General features: G+C 48.3%; 1 protein-coding gene across 1 annotated transcript in view; it reads left to right on the plus strand.

The window, feature by feature from the left end:
• The window catches only part of Plxna2 (plexin A2), a 178777-nt gene that overhangs the window by 134576 nt on the left and 21704 nt on the right, over positions 1 to 22497 (plus strand). The window contains exons 11-15 of the mRNA XM_048809011.1: positions 10720 to 10871; positions 16599 to 16716; positions 18563 to 18699; positions 19582 to 19749; positions 19898 to 19991. Coding sequence (XP_048664968.1) covers positions 10720 to 10871; positions 16599 to 16716; positions 18563 to 18699; positions 19582 to 19749; positions 19898 to 19991 — 669 coding nt within the window. The remainder of the gene's footprint in view (positions 1 to 10719; positions 10872 to 16598; positions 16717 to 18562; positions 18700 to 19581; positions 19750 to 19897; positions 19992 to 22497) is intronic.

The following is a 22497-nucleotide window of genomic DNA, read 5'->3' on the forward strand; positions in this document are numbered from 1 at the left end:
GGCTTCGCAAGCCACACTGCTTGCTCTAAAGAGCCTAGGATAAAAACTTTTAAAATACACCCTTGGCAGATGTCTCCTGTACAGAAAGAGGATTGCAGAAGGGACATAGGTCTCTATAGCTAATGAGGACACCACCCTAGATCAGGGACATGAACAGGCTAGCCAATGCCTAATTTTAGCACTCTTAATAAAAACAGTTTTTTAAGTCAATGAAGTGGCACATACCTGTAATCCCAGCAACTGGGAGGCTGAGGCAGGAGGATTGCAAGTTCAAGGCCAGTCTTGGCAACTTAGTGAGACCCTGTCTCAAAAGAAAAAAAAAAAAGTATTTTTGAAAAAAAGGTCTTGGGATGTAACTGAATGTAGAGTGTCCCTGGGTTCATTCTCTAGTGTGGAAAGAAAATGTTATTAGCGTTTCTTTAACAGTATTCTACCATGTGCCAAGCTTGGTGTAGTTTGCTTACTCAAAAAAAAAAAATCCAACAAGATGACTATAATTATCTTAAGAGTGGGGAAAACAGTGCTTGGGGAAGTAAATAATTTGCCCAAAGTCACACATCTGGTTAGTGGCAGAACAGGGATGAAAACCAGTGACTTCTGACTGCAGAAGTCAGACTCCTCCATCCCCTCCCCACACACACACACCATGCCGCCTCTTTTGGTCACAGAGATAGACCTGTATCCCCCATATGACCCTACCCCAAATATACCAAAAATGTCTGTATCCAGTATCAGAATCCTCTAGGAAGATACCAAGAGATGCCAGATAAACTGGGGACATTGGCCACCCTTTGTATTGAGCCTTAAGGTCAACTTTGCCTGACTTTCTAAGGTTGATACTTACTCCTATAAGTGGAGGAAAGCAATGAGGGAATTTGGGGCTGCATTTGAGCTTAGGGGAATCACGTTTTGCCTGTCGGGTATTGGCATTGCTTTAATGCCTACCCCAGGTGCTGTGTGAATCCTCCAAGCTTGATGCTATTGGTTTTAGTCTTTGCCTACCAAGGCAATGATGGTTAGAGTGAAGGCTGGAGTCCCTGGCCTGGGGTCTGATCTCTCAAGTACTGCCACCCAAAGAGAAGGGACAGACCAGTGGAGAGGACCCAGGTGGTGCACACCTGCAGGTTAGAGCATCAGGTGGAGTAAAGGTACAGTGGGACAGAAACAGGGAATAATCCCCTAATTGGGGCCTCAGGGAGTGGCCAGGACCTTATCAACCTTAGAATGCTCCTGTAGCCACCTGCCATGTTGGTCCAGTAAGAATGCACTAGTGCCAGGCAGGAGGAGTATAGGGTTTTACAGCTGCTTCTCCATTGATCACTGTGTAAATTTTACTTTATCAATTTTTCAACTTCTGTAACTTCCCCAACCTCACTGATCCATGTTTAGGGAATATAAATTCTCTAACATTATCTTAGGTACATTTATCTGGGAAAGAGAATCGATTGTAGAAAACAATATACACTGCCCTCCAAAATCAAGCAGAAATTATTTTTGATGCAATAATAGTTCAAGATGATCCTTTACTCCTGCTGCCTCCTGCTCTATATGTGGCCCAAATAATTTAAAGGACATTGTTTTTTCCCAGATTATCTCCCATGCAAATGCATTTGTGAAACTATTCAGGAAGCTGGGACATTTACAAGTATTTATCCGCAAGCCTGCACCAGATCTCTGCAGGAAAAGTCAAAAGCCACCTGCCCAGGGCCAGAGTCACGCGCTGCAAAGTTCTCAATAACAAAAAAAAAATAAAGTCAGTCAGTTTTCCTGAGAAACAAGCCAGCACTCTGATCTCCTGTTCATTTATTTGCAGGCCTCATTAATATAACATCACTGCAACAAACAGCTAACGGGGGATGGTGTCAGGATGAATAATGGAGTTACTCTGCTGAGATAACAATTAGGTTTTGAATGTACTATCAGCTAAGACAGAGCCAGCAAGGATTCACGCCAAGCAGGAGAGCTGGTGCTGCCAGTGCCATAGATTCCTGCAGAGCTCGTCAGCTGAGCCCTAGCCTGCTGTGAAGAGTGCACACACACACACACACACACACACGTCACAACTTGGAAAAGAATGGGACCATTTGCTGCCTTGGAATGCAATATCCAGGTGTCTCTGGGAGCCAGGATAGGATGGAAATTTGCAAACATGCAGTTGACATCAGCACCCTCTGAAGTCAGGAAAACACTAAGTGACAGGAAGGGAGCAAGTAGATAAGGAAAGAGAAGATGAGCAAGCTACACACCAGGATGTTTCCTCTCTGGCTGCTCCTGAAACCCTACCCTAGACACAGGGGCATCTAATGCAGAGGGTTCACATCAGCTAGGGACATGGACAGGAGACCAAGGTCATTCTGGAACTGGAGATGCTATTGGGGCTGAGGTCATCCTGGAGTGTCTTTCCTGGACACAAACCTCCCCCCAACCACAACCTCCTAGAGGCTCTGATGTCAGTCTCTCCTGTCTCCTCTTAAAACCCCCATAGTATGACAACCTGCAGAGACAATGGGGAAGGATGCTCAGGCCACAGAGGCAGCCAACATGGCAAGCCCTGCTGTCTGCACCAGCCCTGCGTCCCCACCAACAGCAATGCCCAAAGGCTCCACCTGCATGGGGCACTCTTCAAATCTCAGCCACTTTTCCTCCAGACCTCAGCTAGCCTGGTTTCTGACCGGATTTCTTTCTTTCCTTTTTTCTTTATTTTTGGTACCAGGGATTGAAACCAGTAAAACTGAACCATTGAGCCACATCCCCATCCCTTTTATTTTTTCTATTTTTTTTATTTTGAGACAGGATCCTTCTAAGTTGCTTAGGGTCTCACTAAGTTGTAGAGGCAGACCTTGAACTTATGATCCTCATGCCTCAGCCTTATGAGCCACTGGGATTACAGGCTGTACCACTGTACCTGGCTATCTTCCTCCATTTCTTGGTCATGAGAAAAACAGTAGTTAATATTCATGGAAAGCTAACCTCCATCTAGTACCTCACATGTCATGTTGTTCAGACCTCACAATTTCGTGGGGTAGAAGTTCTTATCATTAGCCCCATTTTACAGATGATGAAACTGAGGTGCTCTGAATGGTGATAACTTTCTTAAAATTGCATGGCTAGGATTGAATCCTCAGCTACTTGACTCTGAATCCCCGCATTTGACCTGGTTACTATCCTTGTCTGAGCTCACTTGGACAAATAGAATTCTACAGCTACAGAGCCAGAGGAGAGAAAGGAATGGGCACTATGATCTTGCCCAGGCCCACTTCAGAGATAGGAAGAAAACCAAAAATCCCCATGGCTAACCTCATCTGGGGAGCTGGGACAGGGAGAGACGACAGGGCGGGCAAGGCCAAGAGGCAAGTGTGGACATTCACAGGGGGAGGGGGGCAGAGAGAAGGGAGATGGATACAGAAGCTCAGAGAGGTGGCAGGAGTAAAGCCAAGTCCAAGGCTCCTCTGAAAGCATGAGCTCTGGCCTTAGCCAAGGGAAAGGGGTCAGAAGCTGAGCAGGGGGAAATGATGATAAGCAGACTGGGGCATGAGTGCTCGTGGCTGGTGGCCTGGACCCTCTCCAAGAGTAGGAGGATGGTCAGCTCAGGCAGAGTTCTATGGAGGCTAAAAGCACAGGTTGGAAAGACCCAGCTGTGTCTGCCATCCATGGTCAGCCCCAGCCTCCCTGGGACCCTGTTCCCCATTTGCAAAATGCAGATGATATTAGTACTACTCTCATCACTTGTTTTGAGCTCTAAGTGGGATACAATAGATAGAGCCCCTGGTCCAATTCCTGACTCATTATGAATATTTAATAAGTGGAAAAATAAATGGCAGGCATCATTATCAGAAAATTCTTCAGTAAACTGGAGTCAGTGCCCATCTTTTCTCCCACCATCACTGTAGATCTGGAGACATAACTCGAGGAAGACAGGGTCTCTAGGATGGGAGCTGAGCTTTGTGAAGCTCCCACCAAGTTCTTCTGACCCTTCAAGCCCCTTCTCTGAAGGAGGCCCCGACTCTGCCCCTCTGAGGCTCTGCCTGAGTCTCCACCAGAGTCTGAACCCAGGAACGGCCATCCCTGTGCAGTGAGCCTTGCACTCTCTCATCAGGCTGCCAAGCCCCTGGGCTTCCAGGGCCTCCTGCCCTGCTCCCTGGTGCAGCCCTTCGGATCTCCCCAGCTGTAATTAATCGGCTGCATCTGCTCTCGCCCTTGGGCGGCTTTGTGGCACAGTTCCCGCCGAACTGTTCAATTAGTGGCTGCAAGAACGGGGGCGGCTGCAGCATCACGGCGGCTGCTTTCCAGGTCACAGCACCCACGGAGGAAAACAAACATGACAGAGTCTGGCTGGAATGCAGATTTGGCTGGGGTACCCCCAGGGGCACTAGCCAGGGCTCATTGGGCTATGCTGCTGTTTAGGTAGGGTCTGAGCAGGTGGAGAAGTGGCTCCCCAAACTAGGAGTTCCGGGAAGCTTTAAGAGGGCCTTGCTAAAGACAGGGATCTCCCAGTTAGTCCTCTACCATCAGCCCATGCACTGCGGCCTAAGCTTGCCAACCTGCTCCCACTTCCTATTGGCCTAATCCTCCTGGCCTAAGATGAGTCAATCAGCAAGTGCATGGCCAGGACGTGGACTGACCTCCTTTACATGTGAGGAGGGTCCTGGAACTGTTTCTAGGACAGGACACGGAGATGCTGGAATGAGCCCTAAAGTGTTCTCTATATTTTCCTTCTGCATCCTGCAAAAAGTAGACAAAACTTTTATTCCACAACCAAAATGCCAAACCCCTTAAGGTAAGACAATAAGGCAACTCAAAATCCCATTAAAATGCAAATATAGGTTTCTTTAGGGAGGAGAGAAAGACTGAGTGATAGGTGCCTAAGTGGAGGGAGAAACCTTTGGGAGAAAATCAAAACAAAGCACAGGAAAGGTACCAAGGGTTTACCCTCCACTGGGTTTTGCCCAGGACCAGCCTGGCTAATGGTGTATGTGACAAGCAGAGGGAAACCATCTTTACAGCCTTTACCTAGTGCACATTAATCAATCAGGCACTTACTTGCTCAAGCCACCAGCCTGGTTTGGGTCACTACACTCAGAATGCCTGGAAATCCAAAGGTCCAGAGAAAAGCTTCCAGAATGATCAAAGGGTTTAGAAAATAATATCTTCAGAGGAAAGGCTAACAGAATTGCAAAAGCAAAGGCCAGGGGTGACTTAATTGCTGTCTTCAGTACTTGAAAGATGTGTAATGAGGAGGCAGCTGTTCAGTCCTCCATTTGATAAGGAATCAAACCAGAAGTTGGCTTAAATTAAAGCAGGGAAAACTTCTTAATGATTTCGATGTTCAAATACTTCACCACTCACAAGCAACACTTAGGCACCTCTACTCTTCCAGGCATCATTAAAGAATGCAGTTTCTTCTAAAATCTGATTGAGACCAGCGTACCCCAATAACAGAACTTTGGGAATATTTCCTAATGGTTGCTCTATGCCAGATAGTACACTATATATTAGATTGCTAAGAAAAGTGAGACAGTCCCTGTGCCAAGATAATTCCAGGCAATGAGTGGTTATAGTCCATGTGGCAATGGCTGTCTTGGAGGTGTTCGTAAAGGTCAGTAGGAGCAGAGTTGGGGCTGCAGCCTCTGTCAGAGAGTGAAGGAAGTTCTCATGGAGGCATCTTTTGAGCAGAGCTAGGCAGGAGGAGCAGGCATTTGTCAGTGGGCATGCCTGGCCAGCAGAGGGATTAGCACACCAAATGCACATGGGCTTCACAGCCTGTAGCTTTGGGGGCCACTAAAGTCTCCAAGTAGCACACATAGTACATCAGAGGGCTGAGCCAGAGTCTGGGGAGCACACTCCCCCCACCCCAAGTCTGAAGGGTGGATAGTGAAGGGGCACAGAGAACTTAGAGGAGAGTCTCCACAACAACCTTCACCCAACCCAGACACAGCAGCTGCTTCTGGGCTCTTCTCTCCCCAGGCCTCTACTTCTAGATCTCACTTCTGAGGTCCACATGGAGCTCAGTACAGTATGTGTTGACAAGCATGAGGTTGAAATTAGTCAATAACTAAAGATCTTCCTTTCATCTCCTTTTTCCCTCTCTCCACTACTCCTGACTAAACACACACACACACACACACACACACACTCTTAAGTCATTTGTGTGGGGGGTTGGGGTACCTCCTTCAGAGTCCCTTTCCTGAAAGAACTCATTGCTTACATTGTGAAATACTGTGCACACCCCACAATGGTTAATGGCCAGGGGGAAAAGACATGGCAAGAAGGAAGAGAGCAAAGAATGAATACCATTTTGGATGGGGTCAGTGTCCTTCCAAATTTATTGTCCATGAAAGGGTAATGTCTGGCTTAGAATAAGCTTCCACGTGGGGCTCGGAACCAGCAAAGCCAAGACTTTGCCCTCAGCCTCACCCCCTCCCTGCTCAAGCTTAAGCTGCAGGAAACTCCCAGACATTCTCCAATCAGAAGTAAGCAGAGCTTGTTACCCTGGGTCATCCCAGCATCTCTGCCATGAGCTCCCTGAACCATGTGTTCTCTTTCCAGATCAATAGGAAGATCTTCATCCTCTCTAAGCTCCCCACTAACTCCAGCATCCAGTGTTTTTCTAGTCTTCGGGGGCATAGGTGCAGGGATATACAAGGAGGAAATTAGCAATCATCAAGACCTGCTCTCTAAACCAACATACTAGGGAATTTCCAAATGTTATCTCACTTAATCCTCACACCACCCCGGTGAGGCAAGCAGTATCATCTGTTTCCAGATGAGGACATTAGATTCAAGGTCACATAGCTCCTAAGTTTCAGAGCTGCTATTCACATTCAGGTCTGTCTGACTGCAGAAGTCCCAGCCTTCCTGCTGCATACACTACCCGAACATGGTCTCTCTTCCCTCCCTAGAGTAGCCAGCAGCACAGGGGCCATCTGCAATTGGAAACCAAGACACGTGGGCCTGCTTGACATCCCAGCCATATTTTAGCTTATTCTGTGTGGATGGGGGACTCTACATAACTCCACCATCCCTCCTGCCCTCACCTCTCACCCTTCCCTGCAGCTCTCCAGATCTTTTCATATCTGGAAGGCCTTCACTGGAGTTCTATGAGTCATAGCTGGAGACTCAACCTTTTTTCTTCATTATAGACCCATGCAGAAAGGCCAGGCCAGGTTCCAAGAGAACCAAATTTTGTGAAATGCAGCCCAGTATGACCTGCAATCTGATATTACTTTTAAAAGAAAATCCCAGGGCAGAGTCTCACAGTGGAAAGAGCTGGAGACCCTGCAGCTGCCCGGTCTGAGGTGGTGTGTCCTGAAGGGTCCTCTTTACTCCCTTTCTGGAGAAGTCCTTTCCCACCACAGCTTTCCTTTATGGCCGTGCTCTAGATATTCAATCCTGAGGAAAACGGAGAATAGCAGTATGCCGAGCTCTTGCCACTCCAGGCTGCCACACAGACATTGCCCTTCGCCTCATTCACAGCCCCCTGGAAGGCCTTAGGTGGGCAGCTACTTTCTGTAGGATGCCTTCCTCTCTTCCTGTGCACTCTGAGCACAGACTTCTACCTTGATCCTCTCTGATTATAGAGCTGGGAAAATGCAAACAATAGGTGCAAACACACAGAAGACTTTAAGTGCATTGTATGTACAGGAGCTACTGGTATCTGGCAGGACATGGAGAACGTATTATAGAATGGAAGATGTGGCTGAAGAAGTGATGGATGCCAGAACCCAAAGGCCCACAAAGGCCAGGCCAGGAAATTAAGGACTTTGCCTTGGCAGCGGTCAGAGCCATGGAGGGTTCTTACAGCAAGCACTTAGCCACCTCATCAAGTATGTATATTTTCTTCCTGGCAACCAAGAGGAAATGAGATTTACAAGGAGAAGCATGGAGACCCTGTGGTTAGATTGGGTGAGAGACCATGGAGCCCTGCTTAACACCTACTGTGGAACACACAGATTCCAAAGGCACCCTTGGGGCCAGGGGACCTTATTTGGTATATGTGGTAAGTGAGGAAAAGGGACAGTTGAAGATGCTTACAAGATTCCTGGCTGGGTACACAGTAATTCCATTAACCTTGAAAGAGAATCTGGGAGGATAATTGGGTTGGGGTTGGGAAGAAGAAAAATTAAGAGTTCCTTTTTAGACACGGTGAAATTTGAGGTGCCTGAGGGACATACATATGAAAGTAGAGATGTCCAGAAGTGATTGGATATATGACTGACGCTCAGGAGAGAGGTCAGAGCCAACCATATAGATTTGGAAGACATCACTAATGGAGACCTTGGGAATCCTCTTGCAAATCAAATAATCACCACCTCATCTAAATTTTGGAAATCTAGATTTTTGCACACCGGTTTTGCTTTAAGCAAAGAAATTGCAAGCTCCACATCCCTTCTAAGCCTCGTGGCAGGGTAGCTGTTTAGAGGCTTCCCCTGCCTTCAAACTCCCTTGTCACCTACCCCACGTGGTGGCAGCATCGGACATAGCATGGAAAGAAGACTCTCATGAAGACCCAACCTTCCCCAGGTACTTTCCAAGCCTTGAGGACCTAGTATAATGACTCCAGGGGATAATATTTCTCCTAGTTTGAAATCCAGCAGGATGAGCTGGAACTACCCATCTCCATAACATGTACCTTCATGCCAAGATCATAATACCTGCTAATAATTTACAAATGAGGTTGGGAGTCTTCTTCCTTTAAACAATATATGGTGATTTGTGTTTCGAGCATTTCTGTGCCAATAAACTGACCCTACAGCAGTTCAGCACCAGAAACCATGTGTCTGACCATAACCCTTGGATACTGGAAGGAAAGACTGCACTAACTTACCAGGAAGAGGACACTGTCCTGTACAACCTGCCAGTGCCACTGCGAATCCACAATGTAATCTCCCACAGGCTACCTGCAAGACGAAAATATTTTTAGGCTTTCCAGAAAGATTTCATTTCACAGTTGTTTTTTTTTTTTTTTTTTTGAAAGGTTGTAATTAACTGCAGTGAGCAAAAGAATGTATTTTTAAAAATAAAAGTGGGGGAAGGAGAGAGGAACCAATTGCCACACTTTCGTCAGTTCCTTTGGGTAGGTGGGTTCATGTCATCCAGGTGGCTGGGGGAGGAGATGGAGGTGCTGCTGAAGCTCAGTTCAAGTGGATCAAAAAGAACCAGGAGCTAAGAGCAAATTCTCTCCCGATGCTGTGCACAGAGTTGAAGCAGCCCCCTCCCTGTTTCTCGTTGACTAGGGTCTATCCCCCAAGACCCAGGAGTCTCAGACCCCTGAGGAAACTGTCTGTACCAGAGAAGAGTGGAGGAGTCAGAATATATGATAATTTGGGGGGAGGCGGTACCAGGGATGGAACTCAGGGACACTTGACCACTGAGCCACATCCCCAGACCTATTTTGTATTTTATTTAGAGATAGGGTCTCATTGAGTTGCTTAGCACCTTGCTTTTGCTGAGGCTGGCTTTGAACTTGTGATCTTCCTGCCTCAGTCTCCTGAGCTACTGTGATTACAGGTGCATGCCACCATGCCTGGCTCATTGGACCACAAAGCATGAATTTGTTCACTGGGATCTGATGGGTCTCAAAAGAACCGCATTTTTCCAAGAGCCTGATCTCTTCCCAGACAGAAGTTTACCCTGTGGGAGAAATGGATTCTGCCATTACTTTTCCTATTGGGTCAAAGCAAAATGAGACATTCAGCATTTGGTGACTGAATTGGGAAATGAATAAATAAATGATCCTTTGCTAATAGGAAGACAGCAAGGATTTGGAAAACCCTAACGTTATTTCTTCTTGGTCCTAACATCTAACATATGTCATAGGATTTTTTTTTCCCAGAATAATGGCAATCACACTCCAGGTCTTTGATGGTTCCCCTGCAGCCATACCTAATCTCATCCCTCACTGAGCTCCCACCCCATTTTCTCTCTATCTTATCGCAATAGACCCTGAATCAGTGTTATTTATGAGCCTTTGTTATCTTACCCTCCCGACTGTAAGTTTCTTGAGGGCAAATCTGCAGTGGTATTCATCATTGTACCCCCCACAGGATCCAGCACATAGGAATGGCAATAATAACACTGTCACAGTCACAAAACCCTTCTGGTTTATAAAATGCTCCCAGCACACCTTGTGTTGGGGGTTCCCAAGCTCCCTGCAAGGTTGGTAGACATGATAAAACTCTCTTTGCAGCTAAGAATTGAAGTTCCAAGAGATTATGTGACTTGATCACAATCAGGCAACTCGTGCATTAGAGATGCATCTCAAACAATTCTTTTCTGCCTTGAGCCAGAATTCTTTTTTTTTTTTTAATTTTTTTAAAAGAGAGTGAGAGAGAGAGAGAGAGAGAGAGAATTTTAATATTTATTTTTTAGTATTTGGTGGACACAACATCTTTGTTTGTATGTGGTGCTGAGGATTGAACCTGGGCGAGCGCGCTACCGCTTGAGCCACATTCCCAGCCCCAAAATTCTTTCTGATTTACTTTTTTTAATAAATGGATGAATGGATGTCTTAACCAAGGAAGTAGTGCAAAACAGAAGATGATGTCAGGATCCTAGATAAACTTAAAAGTGTAGAAGACATACAAAGTTCACCCAGAGTCCAAGTGTCTCTCAAAGTCCTTAAGCACCATACCAACCCCCACCAGCCTAGGGGAGGGGAAAAAGGCTGTTGCTCCATTCCTGCGGCTGACCAGGTTGACTAATGGCAATTCTCTCTTGCAGATCTTGACAGTATCAGGACCACCCGAAGGAGGAACTCGAGTGACCATCCATGGCGTGAACTTGGGCCTGGACTTCTCCGAGATCGCTCACCATGTGCAGGTGGCTGGTGTGCCCTGCACACCCCTCCCAGGGGAATACATCATCGCTGAGCAGTAAGTCGGCCCTAGCTGGCCTATTTCCTATTAATGCTTCAGGGTGGAGACACTCCTCTTCCTTCTTTGGGGCTTTTCCAGAATCCATCTCCCATCACCCCCTTCTGCCAAGCAACCTGTCCTAGAAACCCTCCCAGGGCACTCCTACCCACCTCCACCTTCAGAAGGTGGAGTTTTGCTTGATTTCCTGTTCCCTGACTCCTCGGGCATCAAGGCTCTCGGCACCAATCCTGCCCTTCATTCAGTCCATGCCTGCCCGCTGGCATGACTGAGCCAGTTTCCCGACAAGCTCAGGCTCCTCCGTGGTCTCCCCAGGCCCCTCCTGCCAGCCCCCATTGGAATGCATCCTGCACGGTGGGCTGCGGGCAACAATTTGTTTGGTGCATGGTGCTCTGACAGCAGCTTAATCCGAGCAGGGCCTCCGCCGGAGCAAATTCATTTATTTCACTAAGGGAAATGCCAGCTGGAAATTAGAAAATAGGCATGTAGTGGCGGACAAGTGACCGGGGCTCCAGGAGTGACATATGTTCCAATTTGGGGTGTTCATTTGGCAGTGGCGGCCGCTGTGAGTTGGTGGGCAGGAGGTGGGCACGAAGCTGGGGATGAGAGGATGGAAGGCGGGATGCCACCCCTCCACAGGAAGAAGGGAGGGAGCCATCAGATCATTCTGCCTGATTCGCCATGTGAAGTTGGGTCAAGTGATTCCACTGAGGATGCAGCTTTGCATGAACTACTTGGAGCATAACAGGAGCTTGACTTTGAGGCAGGGGTTTCCCCTCCCTTAGCCTCACTCCTCTGCAGCCTTAGGTCCTCCCCTTTGACCTCCTGAGAACCAACCCTCAATAGCAACCATAAAAATCTCATCACTGTATCTTTCTTTCATCCGCTCGTTTCAGTTAAGATAATATTTTCTCATCCATTATCTCATTTTTAATTGCTCAGGGCCCTGACCAGGAAATTATTGTCATTGCCATTTTGCAAAGCAAGAGAGTGAAAGACTCAGAGAAGTGAAATAACTATCCCCAGTTCACTAGGCGCACAAGGCAGAATTCGAGTTCCAGTCTTTTGACCCCTGGTCTAGGGTGCTTCCTTTCCATAGCAACTGTGGGCAAGACTCCTAGACAGGAGAGGCCTGAATATTCCATGATTCATCGGCATGTGGCTTTGAGACTCCAAGGGACCGTGATTCAGTATGGCCCAGAGAAGTGTGAGAGGCAGAAGGGGTGAATCCTCAGACTCTGGGTACTAGGTGATGGATACTGACCACAGACGTGGAAGTAAAAGAGCTAACTTGATCCCTTCAATCCTTGCATCCAATCCTTCACTGACAACATTATCCTTGCAAGGGATGAGACTTGGCGGAAATGCTGGCTAGGCCTACAGGAAAGAGATGAAAGAGGGTGACAAGGAAAATGACAGAGTTGGTAAGAGCTGCCAGGGAGGAGCCAGGACAGCCTTCAGAGGCCCTCACAGCCAGACAGTCTCCACAGAGGCCAATTTTGTGCCAGACTACACTAGGCACTCAGTCATCCTGACCCCAAATCCACCCCGGCCTCGAGGACCTGCCTTGGGCCTCTGGATACAGACCAGACTCCAACTTGTTGGAAGGGTAGGAGGGGTCAGACTTTTAGCTAAGAAGTGCAAATTGCTGGGCAGCTGGACCACAGAATCTCATGAGATGTGGAATTAAACTGCATTTTAGCCCCAGCTGCTGTACTGACCAGCCCTGAGACCTCAGCAAGCTGTCCAGTCTCTCAGACCTTCATCAGCCTAATGTGCCATACAAATGTAAAGAAGTTGAGTTCTGTTTATGAAATCCAACGCACTGCATTCACCCAGGGCCATGAGGGAGAAAGTGTCAAGAGAAACTGGAAGTGAGGATATGAAAGGAGCCTTAGTGGGTGAATGGTCACCAAGATCCCTTGCCAAGACTGGTGGTGATCCTAGAAAACCACTGCCATCCTCGGGCATGGGACAGGCAGGAGGCTGTGAGCACACCCTGTGCCTTGCTGGATGCAGCCCTGGTTTCCAGCCGTGCCAGACTCATTACCACTCTCGAGGTTTCAGAGTTTGTTAACATCATTAAAGCCTCCATCCCGGGTAGTGAGCAGCAGGCACAATCGTTACAGATGTCTGCAAGAGATGAATTTGGCTAAACGGGCTCAGTGCAGAGTCCTGGGCACGGGCAGCATTAGCGGGCACAGTAATGATTCACCATATGTTTGTGCCGTGCCATCTATCACTCAGCAATTAGGTTAATGTTGGTTAAAGGGCCCTGCTTAGTCCTGCAATCAGCACCCCACAGGTCTGAGGAGGAGCCGGATGGTTCAGTCACAGGACATTTTCTGAGTAATGGGACACAGGTTGAGGGCGCTCTTCAGTGCCTCCTGGGATGGGGGCTCTGTGCAAGGCGGACTAAGTTCAGACCACCCTTCCTCTTGCCTGCTTTATATACCTGTGGACTCAGACCCAGCTGGATGGATGTGAGATACATGTGCCTACCACACCAGGGAATAGGCGACAGTCACACCAATCTGTGGGAGGTGGTTGTGGTATAGAAGCTAGGGCACTAGGCTAGTTAGTGCCAGGAAACTGGAGGTTAAGATATAACTCAGCTATTTGTGAACTAAGTGGCTTTGGGTAAGTCACTTTGCTCCCTGATCCTCAAATGTCTCATCTGAAAAATAAATATGAAGAATAGATGATCTCTACAATCAACTGGATGGTCTTTGGGTTGCTGAAGCAGTCTGTCTCCTGGAATCTGCAACATCCTCCATTAGAAAGCTTATCGGTGGCACTTATGTATCTCCAGAATACTCTGTCAACCAGGAGTCAAACCTTCAAATGTCAACACTAGCTAGTTTGGTCTATCTCCTCATTTTACAAAGAGAAAATCTAGACATCTCTAACTGGTGCCTCCTGATAATACATAGGGCCTGGAGCCACCAGAGACACAGGGAGGAGACCAGGAAGGTGGGAAGCCCCCTGAAATCAAACCACAGCACCCAGCATGTAAACCCCAGAGGAGGAAGTCACATGCGCCATGGCCTATGGTGGGTCCACAATCAAGAAGGAGGCAAAGTGGTTAGCTCTCAGAGCCTCAGGAGACCAGCTGGGTCTTCCCCACTATGCTCTGTCAAAACCTCAACTCTGTCATGGCTCCCATGTATGTACTGTCCCCTCCCTATAGACATCCAAAGCATCCCATTAAATGCTGTGTCAATAGAATGGAGTGGTCAAAAGTCCATGAGCTTTGGAGTCCAACTAACCTGTATTTCAATCAGCCACTTACTGGAATTGTGGCTATAGATAAATCACTTAGCATCTCTAAGCCCAAGTGTCACTGTCTGTAAACTGGAGATACCAAGACCCTCCCGATAGCAGAGTCGGAGGATGGCAGGAGATCCTGCTCACATTCCCATTCAGATCTTAGACCTACCCACCCAGACCCTTGCCCATGGCCTCCTGCTCACCACAGCCCTGTCTCACCCACTCCCTGAGCAAGGAAAGAGCTCAGCTGCAATGTCCAGGAGGACAACCGGGGCTAGCTCTGGGTGCTCACTGCAGCTCAGCTTCAAGACCCTTCCTCATGTGCCACTGTGCAGGGACATTCAGAGCCAACTGCAAATGCTTAGCATTGCACGGATCAGGGAGCTTCCATTCCATCTGTTGCTCTTCTCCCAGGTTCTTGACAATACACGATGAACCCATGAAAATGTCCTGGGAAAATACAGTGCACAGAAGCCCTAGCCCAATGTCAGCCTCCTACAGGGACAGCGGCACAGGGCCACACGAGCACTTCTCCTTTCCTGGACAGGCCCAGGAAGTTTCAGTGTTGCCCGTGACCTCTCACGTGTTCTCCTGTTTCCTTTTTCCCCATTTTCAAGCCAGTGATGATTTCTTCCCCTTATTCTTCTCAAGGATGGCTCCTGCAGCGTCCAAGGGCAAAGGAGTCAGGAATAAGTGAGCCCTGATTAGCAGAGGGGAGGGGGCTTATCTGCCTCCTCTTCTCTCCCTGCCCCCATCACCTCCATAAATAGTGGACTCTCCTCTGCAGCTCATTGAGGATGCAGGGCATGGATTATAGGGTAGCAGGGACCAGCCGGAGCAGGTGCCAGCGCCCACGAAACAAGATGGAGGAGTTGCTACTCCACCGCAGGTAGCAGTAGGAAAGGAACCGCACATTGTACGTTAAATTAAGCTTCTCAAATGCTCCACTAATGAGCTTTAGGGAGACAGTTACGTGTCAAATACTAATTGATCATCACCATCCTGTTTATTCAGGCTCATCATTAATTTATTTATTCATAGAGAAAGGGAAGGGAGACTATTCTTCCATGCACATTCAGTACTTTCTTGTTGCATCTAATATGCTAAACGTAATAAGACAGTTATTGCATGTTAAGTAAATATTCGCCAGGAGTGAAAGTACTTATTTAGGATTAACAGTTATGAAGGAGATGGAGACCAGCCGCATGCCGTGTGTGTAAGCATGCAGCGTATTTGTTTAATGCAAGTTTTATTACATCGAAATGAAATCTCTGTTTAGTTACCTTCCTTCCTAGAGAAGCTGTTGAGATAAGCATCACTCAGTTAAACATGGATCTTCCCCACCGTGCCAGGATAATGCTGGGGATTAGCAGAGAGGGGGCCTGTTTTTCCGACTTCCCACTAAGCAAACCTACCAGAGACACCAGGCTGCTCAGAACTCTCAAATGGTGTGGGAGACAAGGAAGATTCTTCCTTCCCTCCATTTCCAGCCTAATTTTTGCTGAGCCCAGAGGGACCCTCTCCCATCCAACTCAGGTCCAGGCGAGAGGTACCCCAGGCCCTGATTTCTTCAGGCCCTCCCCTGTCCTCCAGCTGACCCCCCCTTGCTAAAAGGCTGCTGCGGCTAAGGCATCCAGTTGTCTAAATGTGACTGTGTCACTTGTCATAGGCGCCAGGGAAGTCTCGCTGGGGGTATTGATCTGGGCTGCTTAAGAGAGAGCACCACACACCTCTCCCCGCGAGCTCTCCTGTTAGTGTGAGACAGGACTTCCAGCCCAGGGCCAAGTCCACTCTCTTGCCTACCAGCTTAGTGTGCTCAGACCTTGATTAAGTGGGAGTCTAGTGTCCACTGCTGGCCTAATGAACTCATCCACCTCCCACCCCTTCTCCTGCCGCCACAGATCTGCACCCCTCCCGTTTTCCTGGGAGCTCCTGTTTAGAGCTCTGCTCTCCCTATATCTCACCAGATTATCTATCCCCCTTTTAAAAACTCACTGCAGGAAATAGACCACAATTGAATCAACTTGGCAGATAGGCCTCACCTGCTCTTTTAGAGAGAGTGGCCCTGTTGGCTTGTCACATAGCAGAGGATACCAATTAAATTGCTGCCGCTAGATCTCTCTGTTGGACATTCAGTCTATTCCACCAATACGGGGAATCTACCCAAGGTTAGGCACCATGCTAGGCACTGGGGAACACAGGCTTGGTCACAGAATTCAGCAACATAGTATAGCAAAGGTACACAGGGCTTTAGAGTAATCGAATCCAACCTCCCACAGCCCAAATGAGAATAAAGCCCAGAGAAGGAAAGCCCTGTATCCCAGGTCACACAGCTAGATGGGTGACCTAGCTAGGTTCTTGGTTCAGCACTCCTGAAAGACTGTGACGAGTCATTCACTATGACCGGATAGGCAAACTGGCAGGGTTTGCTCACTGGAAGGTTTGCTCTCTCCTCAGGATCGTCTGTGAGATGGGCCATGCCCTCGTGGGAACCGCCTCTGGGCCAGTGCGCCTGTGCATTGGCGAGTGCAAGCCAGAGTTCATGACCAAGTCTCATCAACAGTACACCTTTGTGGTGAGTGCTGGGTTGAGGGCTAGGCTGCGGGTACCCAGCAAGGGCACACACACACCTGTTCCCGACTTCTCCCAAGAAGGCTCCACATGCCCCTCCCCTCCCAAGCTTCTCCCAAACTATAGAGAAGACCAGAAAAAGAGGACTTCTGGCCTGTCTTGCTGGAGTGGGATGGACGTGTGATTAACAAAGCTGTGGAGACGTTGGAGTCCTGGGGGGGCCACAGGTCAGAGTTCTAAATAAGGCCAAATGGAACTTTCTTAGAAAGTGGATCCTAGATGTGGAGGGCTGGTGGCTGCCCTTTGTCCCTTCAGTGTGATATCTTGGACTAATTCCAGCCTAATGAGGACACATGGCCTGAGGGACCTAATTCACTGGGTCCATATTTATCCTCATGTTTTGTTTTCTGCCAATGATACTTGAATGAGATCTAGCGGGGATGTGCCTTTGTGCACAGGGCCAGGAGAGGTGGGCCTAGGAGGGCGTGGCTCTATGTGTCAGTACGGTTACACACACACACACACACACAGTTACACACACTCATGCCTGCAAACACCTCTTTATACTCAGCCAACAGGTAGTAGGATCACAAAGGCTTTCTGTTAGGCTGGCACTAACTTCACACAGAATCAATAACTTGCTTCCGAGGCCCCGGTGCGTTCCAGGGCTAAATTCATACTGAATCAATAACTTGTTTCTGGGGTCCCGTAGTCCCTTTTCTTAACACTACTTACGTTGCCACGTTGAATACTTCATTAAAAGTTTTAACTAGCAGATGGGGTCAAACCGACCTTGCTAAGGGTTTTGAAAAATCATTAGGCGGCGAAATTCTCTTCTCTCTCAAACATTTTACTGCTGATTTTAGGTTTTCCAGGCCTTTGTCTTCTCATCTGGGCATTTCTACCTTTTTCTCGTACTTTCCTCTCAGAATGGAGAGTACCACGGCCTATCTTGGGCCTACTGCAGATGAGAGGCAGACAGAAGAGTGAGATGAGGAGAGAATCGTCCATGGGAGAGCTGGTGGGGCTTTAGGAACAACCCAGCGCCCCTTCCTCCCTGGACAAGGGAGCAAACTGATGTCCAGAATGATCCCGAAACGTACCTCAGGGCCCACAGCCAGTGAGTGAGTGGCTAATACAGACTAGAGTTTTTACCTGTGTAGTCGTTCAGTTAAATGTACTTTTCCCTCCATTTCCCTCTAGGCAGAAGTAATTCCTCTGTGATGTAGGCCAGCTACTTAGTCCATCTCAGCCTAGACATGCCTTTTACGTATTAGGCTTACTCTTATAACTCAGTGAGTTTTCTAGAAAGTCCCAGCCAGCAGCATGCCACCCTCTTGGGGAGGGCGGGAGAAGTCATATCTGACATTTACTGATGGCTCTCAGCACTGGAAATCCTAATGTGCTTAGGGAGGGATAAAAGGCCAAGTGTACAGACCATTTGTGGAGGGCTGTAGGCTCTTGGCTGCCCAACTTAGGCAAGGATGCTTTATTCAGCCTTATCGATTTTGTGCCAAAAAAATCAGGACAGGCTCTAGATAGAGAAGCATTTTCAAATTGTTCTCAATTTGTAAACTAATTGATAGATTAGTCAGTGTCACCTCTGCTTTCCCTTCAATGTTATGAGCATAAGACTCCCCAGGGAGTTAATTAATTCCAATACGCGGCCTTCTGCCTTCCCTGGACATGCCCAGAGACTCTTAGAAAGGGTTTCAGCTCCTGAGAGGGCACTTGGGACTGCAAAGCCCAAGAAAAGTACCTCCACTCCTAACAGGAAGACAGTCCCTTCTTCTAACCTTAATTCTAACCCTGGACCTAAGCTGCAAGTATTTCTCTGCTTCTTCCCAAAGAACCCTTCCGTGCTGTCACTCAACCCCATCCGAGGGCCAGAGTCTGGAGGCACCATGGTGACCATCACAGGCCATTACCTTGGTGCTGGGAGCCGCGTGGCCGTATACCTGGGCAACCAGACCTGCGAGTTCTACGGGTGAGATGAACTTGAAACCTGGCTAGAAGACTGCCTCTGGATCTTGTGCCCACACGCTCCTCTGAATGTTCCTGCATAGGCCTGCCCCATTGCCTCCGTGTTATTTGCTACTTCCTGGGCCCAAACTGTTCCAGCCATTGTGAGACATACAATCCACTTGTCAATTTATGTCCCATGCATCACAGGGACTGGTTACTTCAAAAAGTCATTGGAAGTGAGGGCCATGAGAAGGTTCCTGGAGCTCTCCTAGTCACCATGAGGATTGGGCATTCATTGAGTCCCCACTATAGTGGCTTGAGAAACATGGAGGCTGCATGGTCTGCTTTTTAAGCACAGATACTGATGCTCCAGGAATCCCCTGCATTTAAAAAAAAATGAACACTTATTATTATCAGCCACTCCTATGAGCCCTGGAGATGCAAAGACTCCTGAAAGAATTCTGAAAGACTCCATGCATGAGAACTTAGTTTTTGCCCAGTATTGCCTGATAATAAACTATAAATTCTACAAAAGCAAGCACTGTGTGGTAATCACTGTGCATAGTAAGTATTCAATGAATATTTATTGACAGCCTGACCAGACTGTCTACAGTCTAGAAAAATCCAGATAAGAAGGAGTTCACCCAAAGCCCCTGGAACCTAACCCCTGCTCCACATTCTCTAATCTACTTTTCCAATGTGTTCCTTCCCTGACCCTTCTAGGGTTGGGTCTCAGGTAAAAAGAGGGCACAGGTGAGGGGTGCGAGCCATAGCATAGAGCATAAAGGAACAGCAGAAATTTTCTGGGCCACACCTTTGACCAAGGGAAGTATCTTTTCAAGCCAAAGGGCACTCCCTAGTCCCCATGCCTTTCTTCTCAAACATCATGTTTTCTTCCCGTCAGGAGGTCCATGAATGAGATCGTGTGTGTCTCACCCCCATCAGCCAATGGACTGGGCCCGGTCCCGGTTTCCGTGAGTGTTGACAGGGCCCGTGTGGATAACAGCCTGCAGTTTGAGTACATAGATGACCCTCGCGTCCAGCGCATTGAGCCAGAGTGGAGCATTGCCAGGTGAGGCTAATGGTGGAGTGTACCTGGCTGCCAAGTGGCATGACCTCTGTGGCCCAAGGGTGGTTCATGGGAGGGATCCCAGTGGTCGAGGTTCACCATTCCAGGTTTGAGGGATCTCTTACCTAATCTAGCCTCTGCTTGTCCTCAGCGGCCACACACCCCTGACCATCACAGGCTTCAACCTCGATGTCATTCAGGAACCAAGGATCCGGGTCAAGTTTAATGGCAAAGAATCTGTCAATGTGAGTAGCCATTGGTCCACCCCAGTCCTCAGTTATCACAGTTCCCTGTGATCTATGGGTCAGGCATAGAGACACCTAGATACTGGAGAGGGGAATCGGCTCAAGACTCTGGGCCTGGAATCAGGATCCCAAATACCAGAGCTTTAAAATCATTTTTATAATTACAGATAATTTCTTGTCAGAGGTGATATATTGAGTGTATAGTTTCAGAGCTTATGACAGAGCATAAAAGGATTCCTGTTTTATGGCACGTTCCCTTCAAGGTTCATTGAGAAACGCTGGGTGGCTGGGGGAGAGATTCTGGCTCCGCGTGCAGACATTTCTGGATTGGAAGCAGGACTCTGCCATCTGTTAGCTATACAACCATGATCGAGTCACTTACTCTTTCTGATCCATGTGGTACATGGCGGTGTTAAGACTCGCTTCGCAGATTTGTAATATGGCAGCCCTTGGCCAATGCTTGGTTGTCACTTGATAAATATTAGTCGCTTCGGACAAATAATTCTGACCTTGCCCAGAACCTAATTGCTGGGATGATCAGGTTGAACATTTTACTTTATTCCTTTGCTCAGGGCCACATAATTTTATTTCCCACCCCACCAGGGTGGGTTTTTGTGAGTTTAAAGAAGTTCTCTTATTCTGATGAGAACAGAATATCTGATAAGTTATCATAAAGTTTTCAGTTTGCTCTAGTGGCTCCATTTCACTCTTAAAGCCAGTATTTTCTGAAATATTATTATATTCACCATTATAGCCCAGAAGATGCTGTCAAGGCCATTGATTTTCATAGGCAGTTCTGTGATTACTGCTCTGACCTTCAGAGGACTGGAGGGGCTGAGATGGAGATGCCAAAGATGGTGTCATCTCTTCTCTTATCCTTGACCATTCCCAGCATGCTTAGAGACCGTTAAAATACACTAAATGATGGAGTGCTAGAACACTGGACCCGAAAAGTTCTCAGGGATCATCTGGTCCAGCCCCCTCCTTGCATAGCTGACTGAGGAAACTAAGGCCAGATAGATAAATGACTTGCTGCAACCACAAAGGTGACTGGTGGCAGGGCCACGCTAGATCCCAAGCACCTGGACTGTTCATAACTAGACCACAGCAATGCTGGTGAGCCAGGTATTCCCTTATGCCAGAGACATAGGAGCACACTTCAGAACCCACCACAGTTGGTCACACACTTCCAGTTAGGTGAGCACAGGCCTCTTCCCCCGGGTGTAGGCTGGAGCCATGGGGAAAGAGCCTGTACCCCATTTGGCTTCCGTAAGAATCTAAGTGTTCCCAGAAGCTCACAGATCACCCCCATTCCCAGGGTCTGCGGGAGGAGGTGAGACGTGGAACCGGGAACAGTCCCAGACAGCCTTGATGGACAAGCCATCTCCCCAAGAAAATCAAACACATGTTTTAAAATAGAGTTTATTATTATTCAGACACAGCAAGGCCAGAGTGTAGTTTGTCCTACACACAGAGCCGAGTTCGAGAAGAAGGGGGCCATGCCATGGGGGCCACGTGGGGAAACCCCAGCTCTATCAGGAGGCAGAGGGAGAGGAGAAACGGCAGCTAGAGTCTCTGTTGAGGTCTCGGCAGGAAGGGATAGGCATGCAGGGCCAAGGGTTTCAGATCAGCTGGTTGGAGTCATTTCAGTGGCTCTGTGCATAGGGACTGTCCTCCCTGGTTGTTTGGTACTGAGCCCTGGGGTGATTAGGGAATGTAGACAGTGACTCGGTGTAAAAGGAGATGGTTAGAGAGTGGGGCTGGGTTGATTGGTTTGCATCTGAAAGGCATGTCCCTGGTCGGCAAGTCCTTTGCCATCTCTAGGAATTGGCAGCTCTTTCCAAAGAGCTGGGTCCTAGATGCCAAGCTTCAGTATACAGAAAACAAAGGACATAATGACCACCATACACAGAGAATTTTCTAGAGTGAGTACCTGACTGACAAGAGTGAAGCCCACAGTCTTCATCCCAGGGAAGCCAATGGGAGTGAAGACTGATGGGGCTTGAGCCTCAGGTCCCCGCGCCTCACGAGGACTCATTGGCAGCCCTGGCAGGAATCTCCCCAGCACTTTCCCCAGCCCCCCACACCATGGATCTCAGGGTTTCAAGGAACTAAGATTTAGTTCCACCTCTGGAGAGCTGGGGGCCCTGGGCCTCCCTGCCTGGAGTCCACAGGCCTGCAGGAAAGGCCTGTGGGAACACAGCGTCCCTCAAGTCTGGCCCCACAGTGGGAAACTCAGACCTCTTCCTGATCCTCTGCTTGCAGGACAGAGGGAAGGAAGCACTTTGCCCGCCCCGCCTCCTTGTCATCACCCCTTTCGGGTCCCATCTCAGCCCACCCGGAGCCATCTCTCTTGCCCTTTGGGTTTCGAAGCAACCCGAGGGGATGGCGAGGAGAGCCAGGGCAAAGCTGCAAAGCCCAAAGGAATGTTTGGCAGACAAAATGCGGATGCAGCACAGGGCAGGAAACACAGAGGCCTCTTGTTTGGGACTGATTTGCTTATTCA

Source organism: Marmota marmota, unplaced genomic scaffold (genome assembly GCF_001458135.2).
Source record: "Marmota marmota marmota unplaced genomic scaffold, marMar, whole genome shotgun sequence".
Lineage (NCBI taxonomy): Eukaryota > Metazoa > Chordata > Mammalia > Rodentia > Sciuridae > Marmota > Marmota marmota.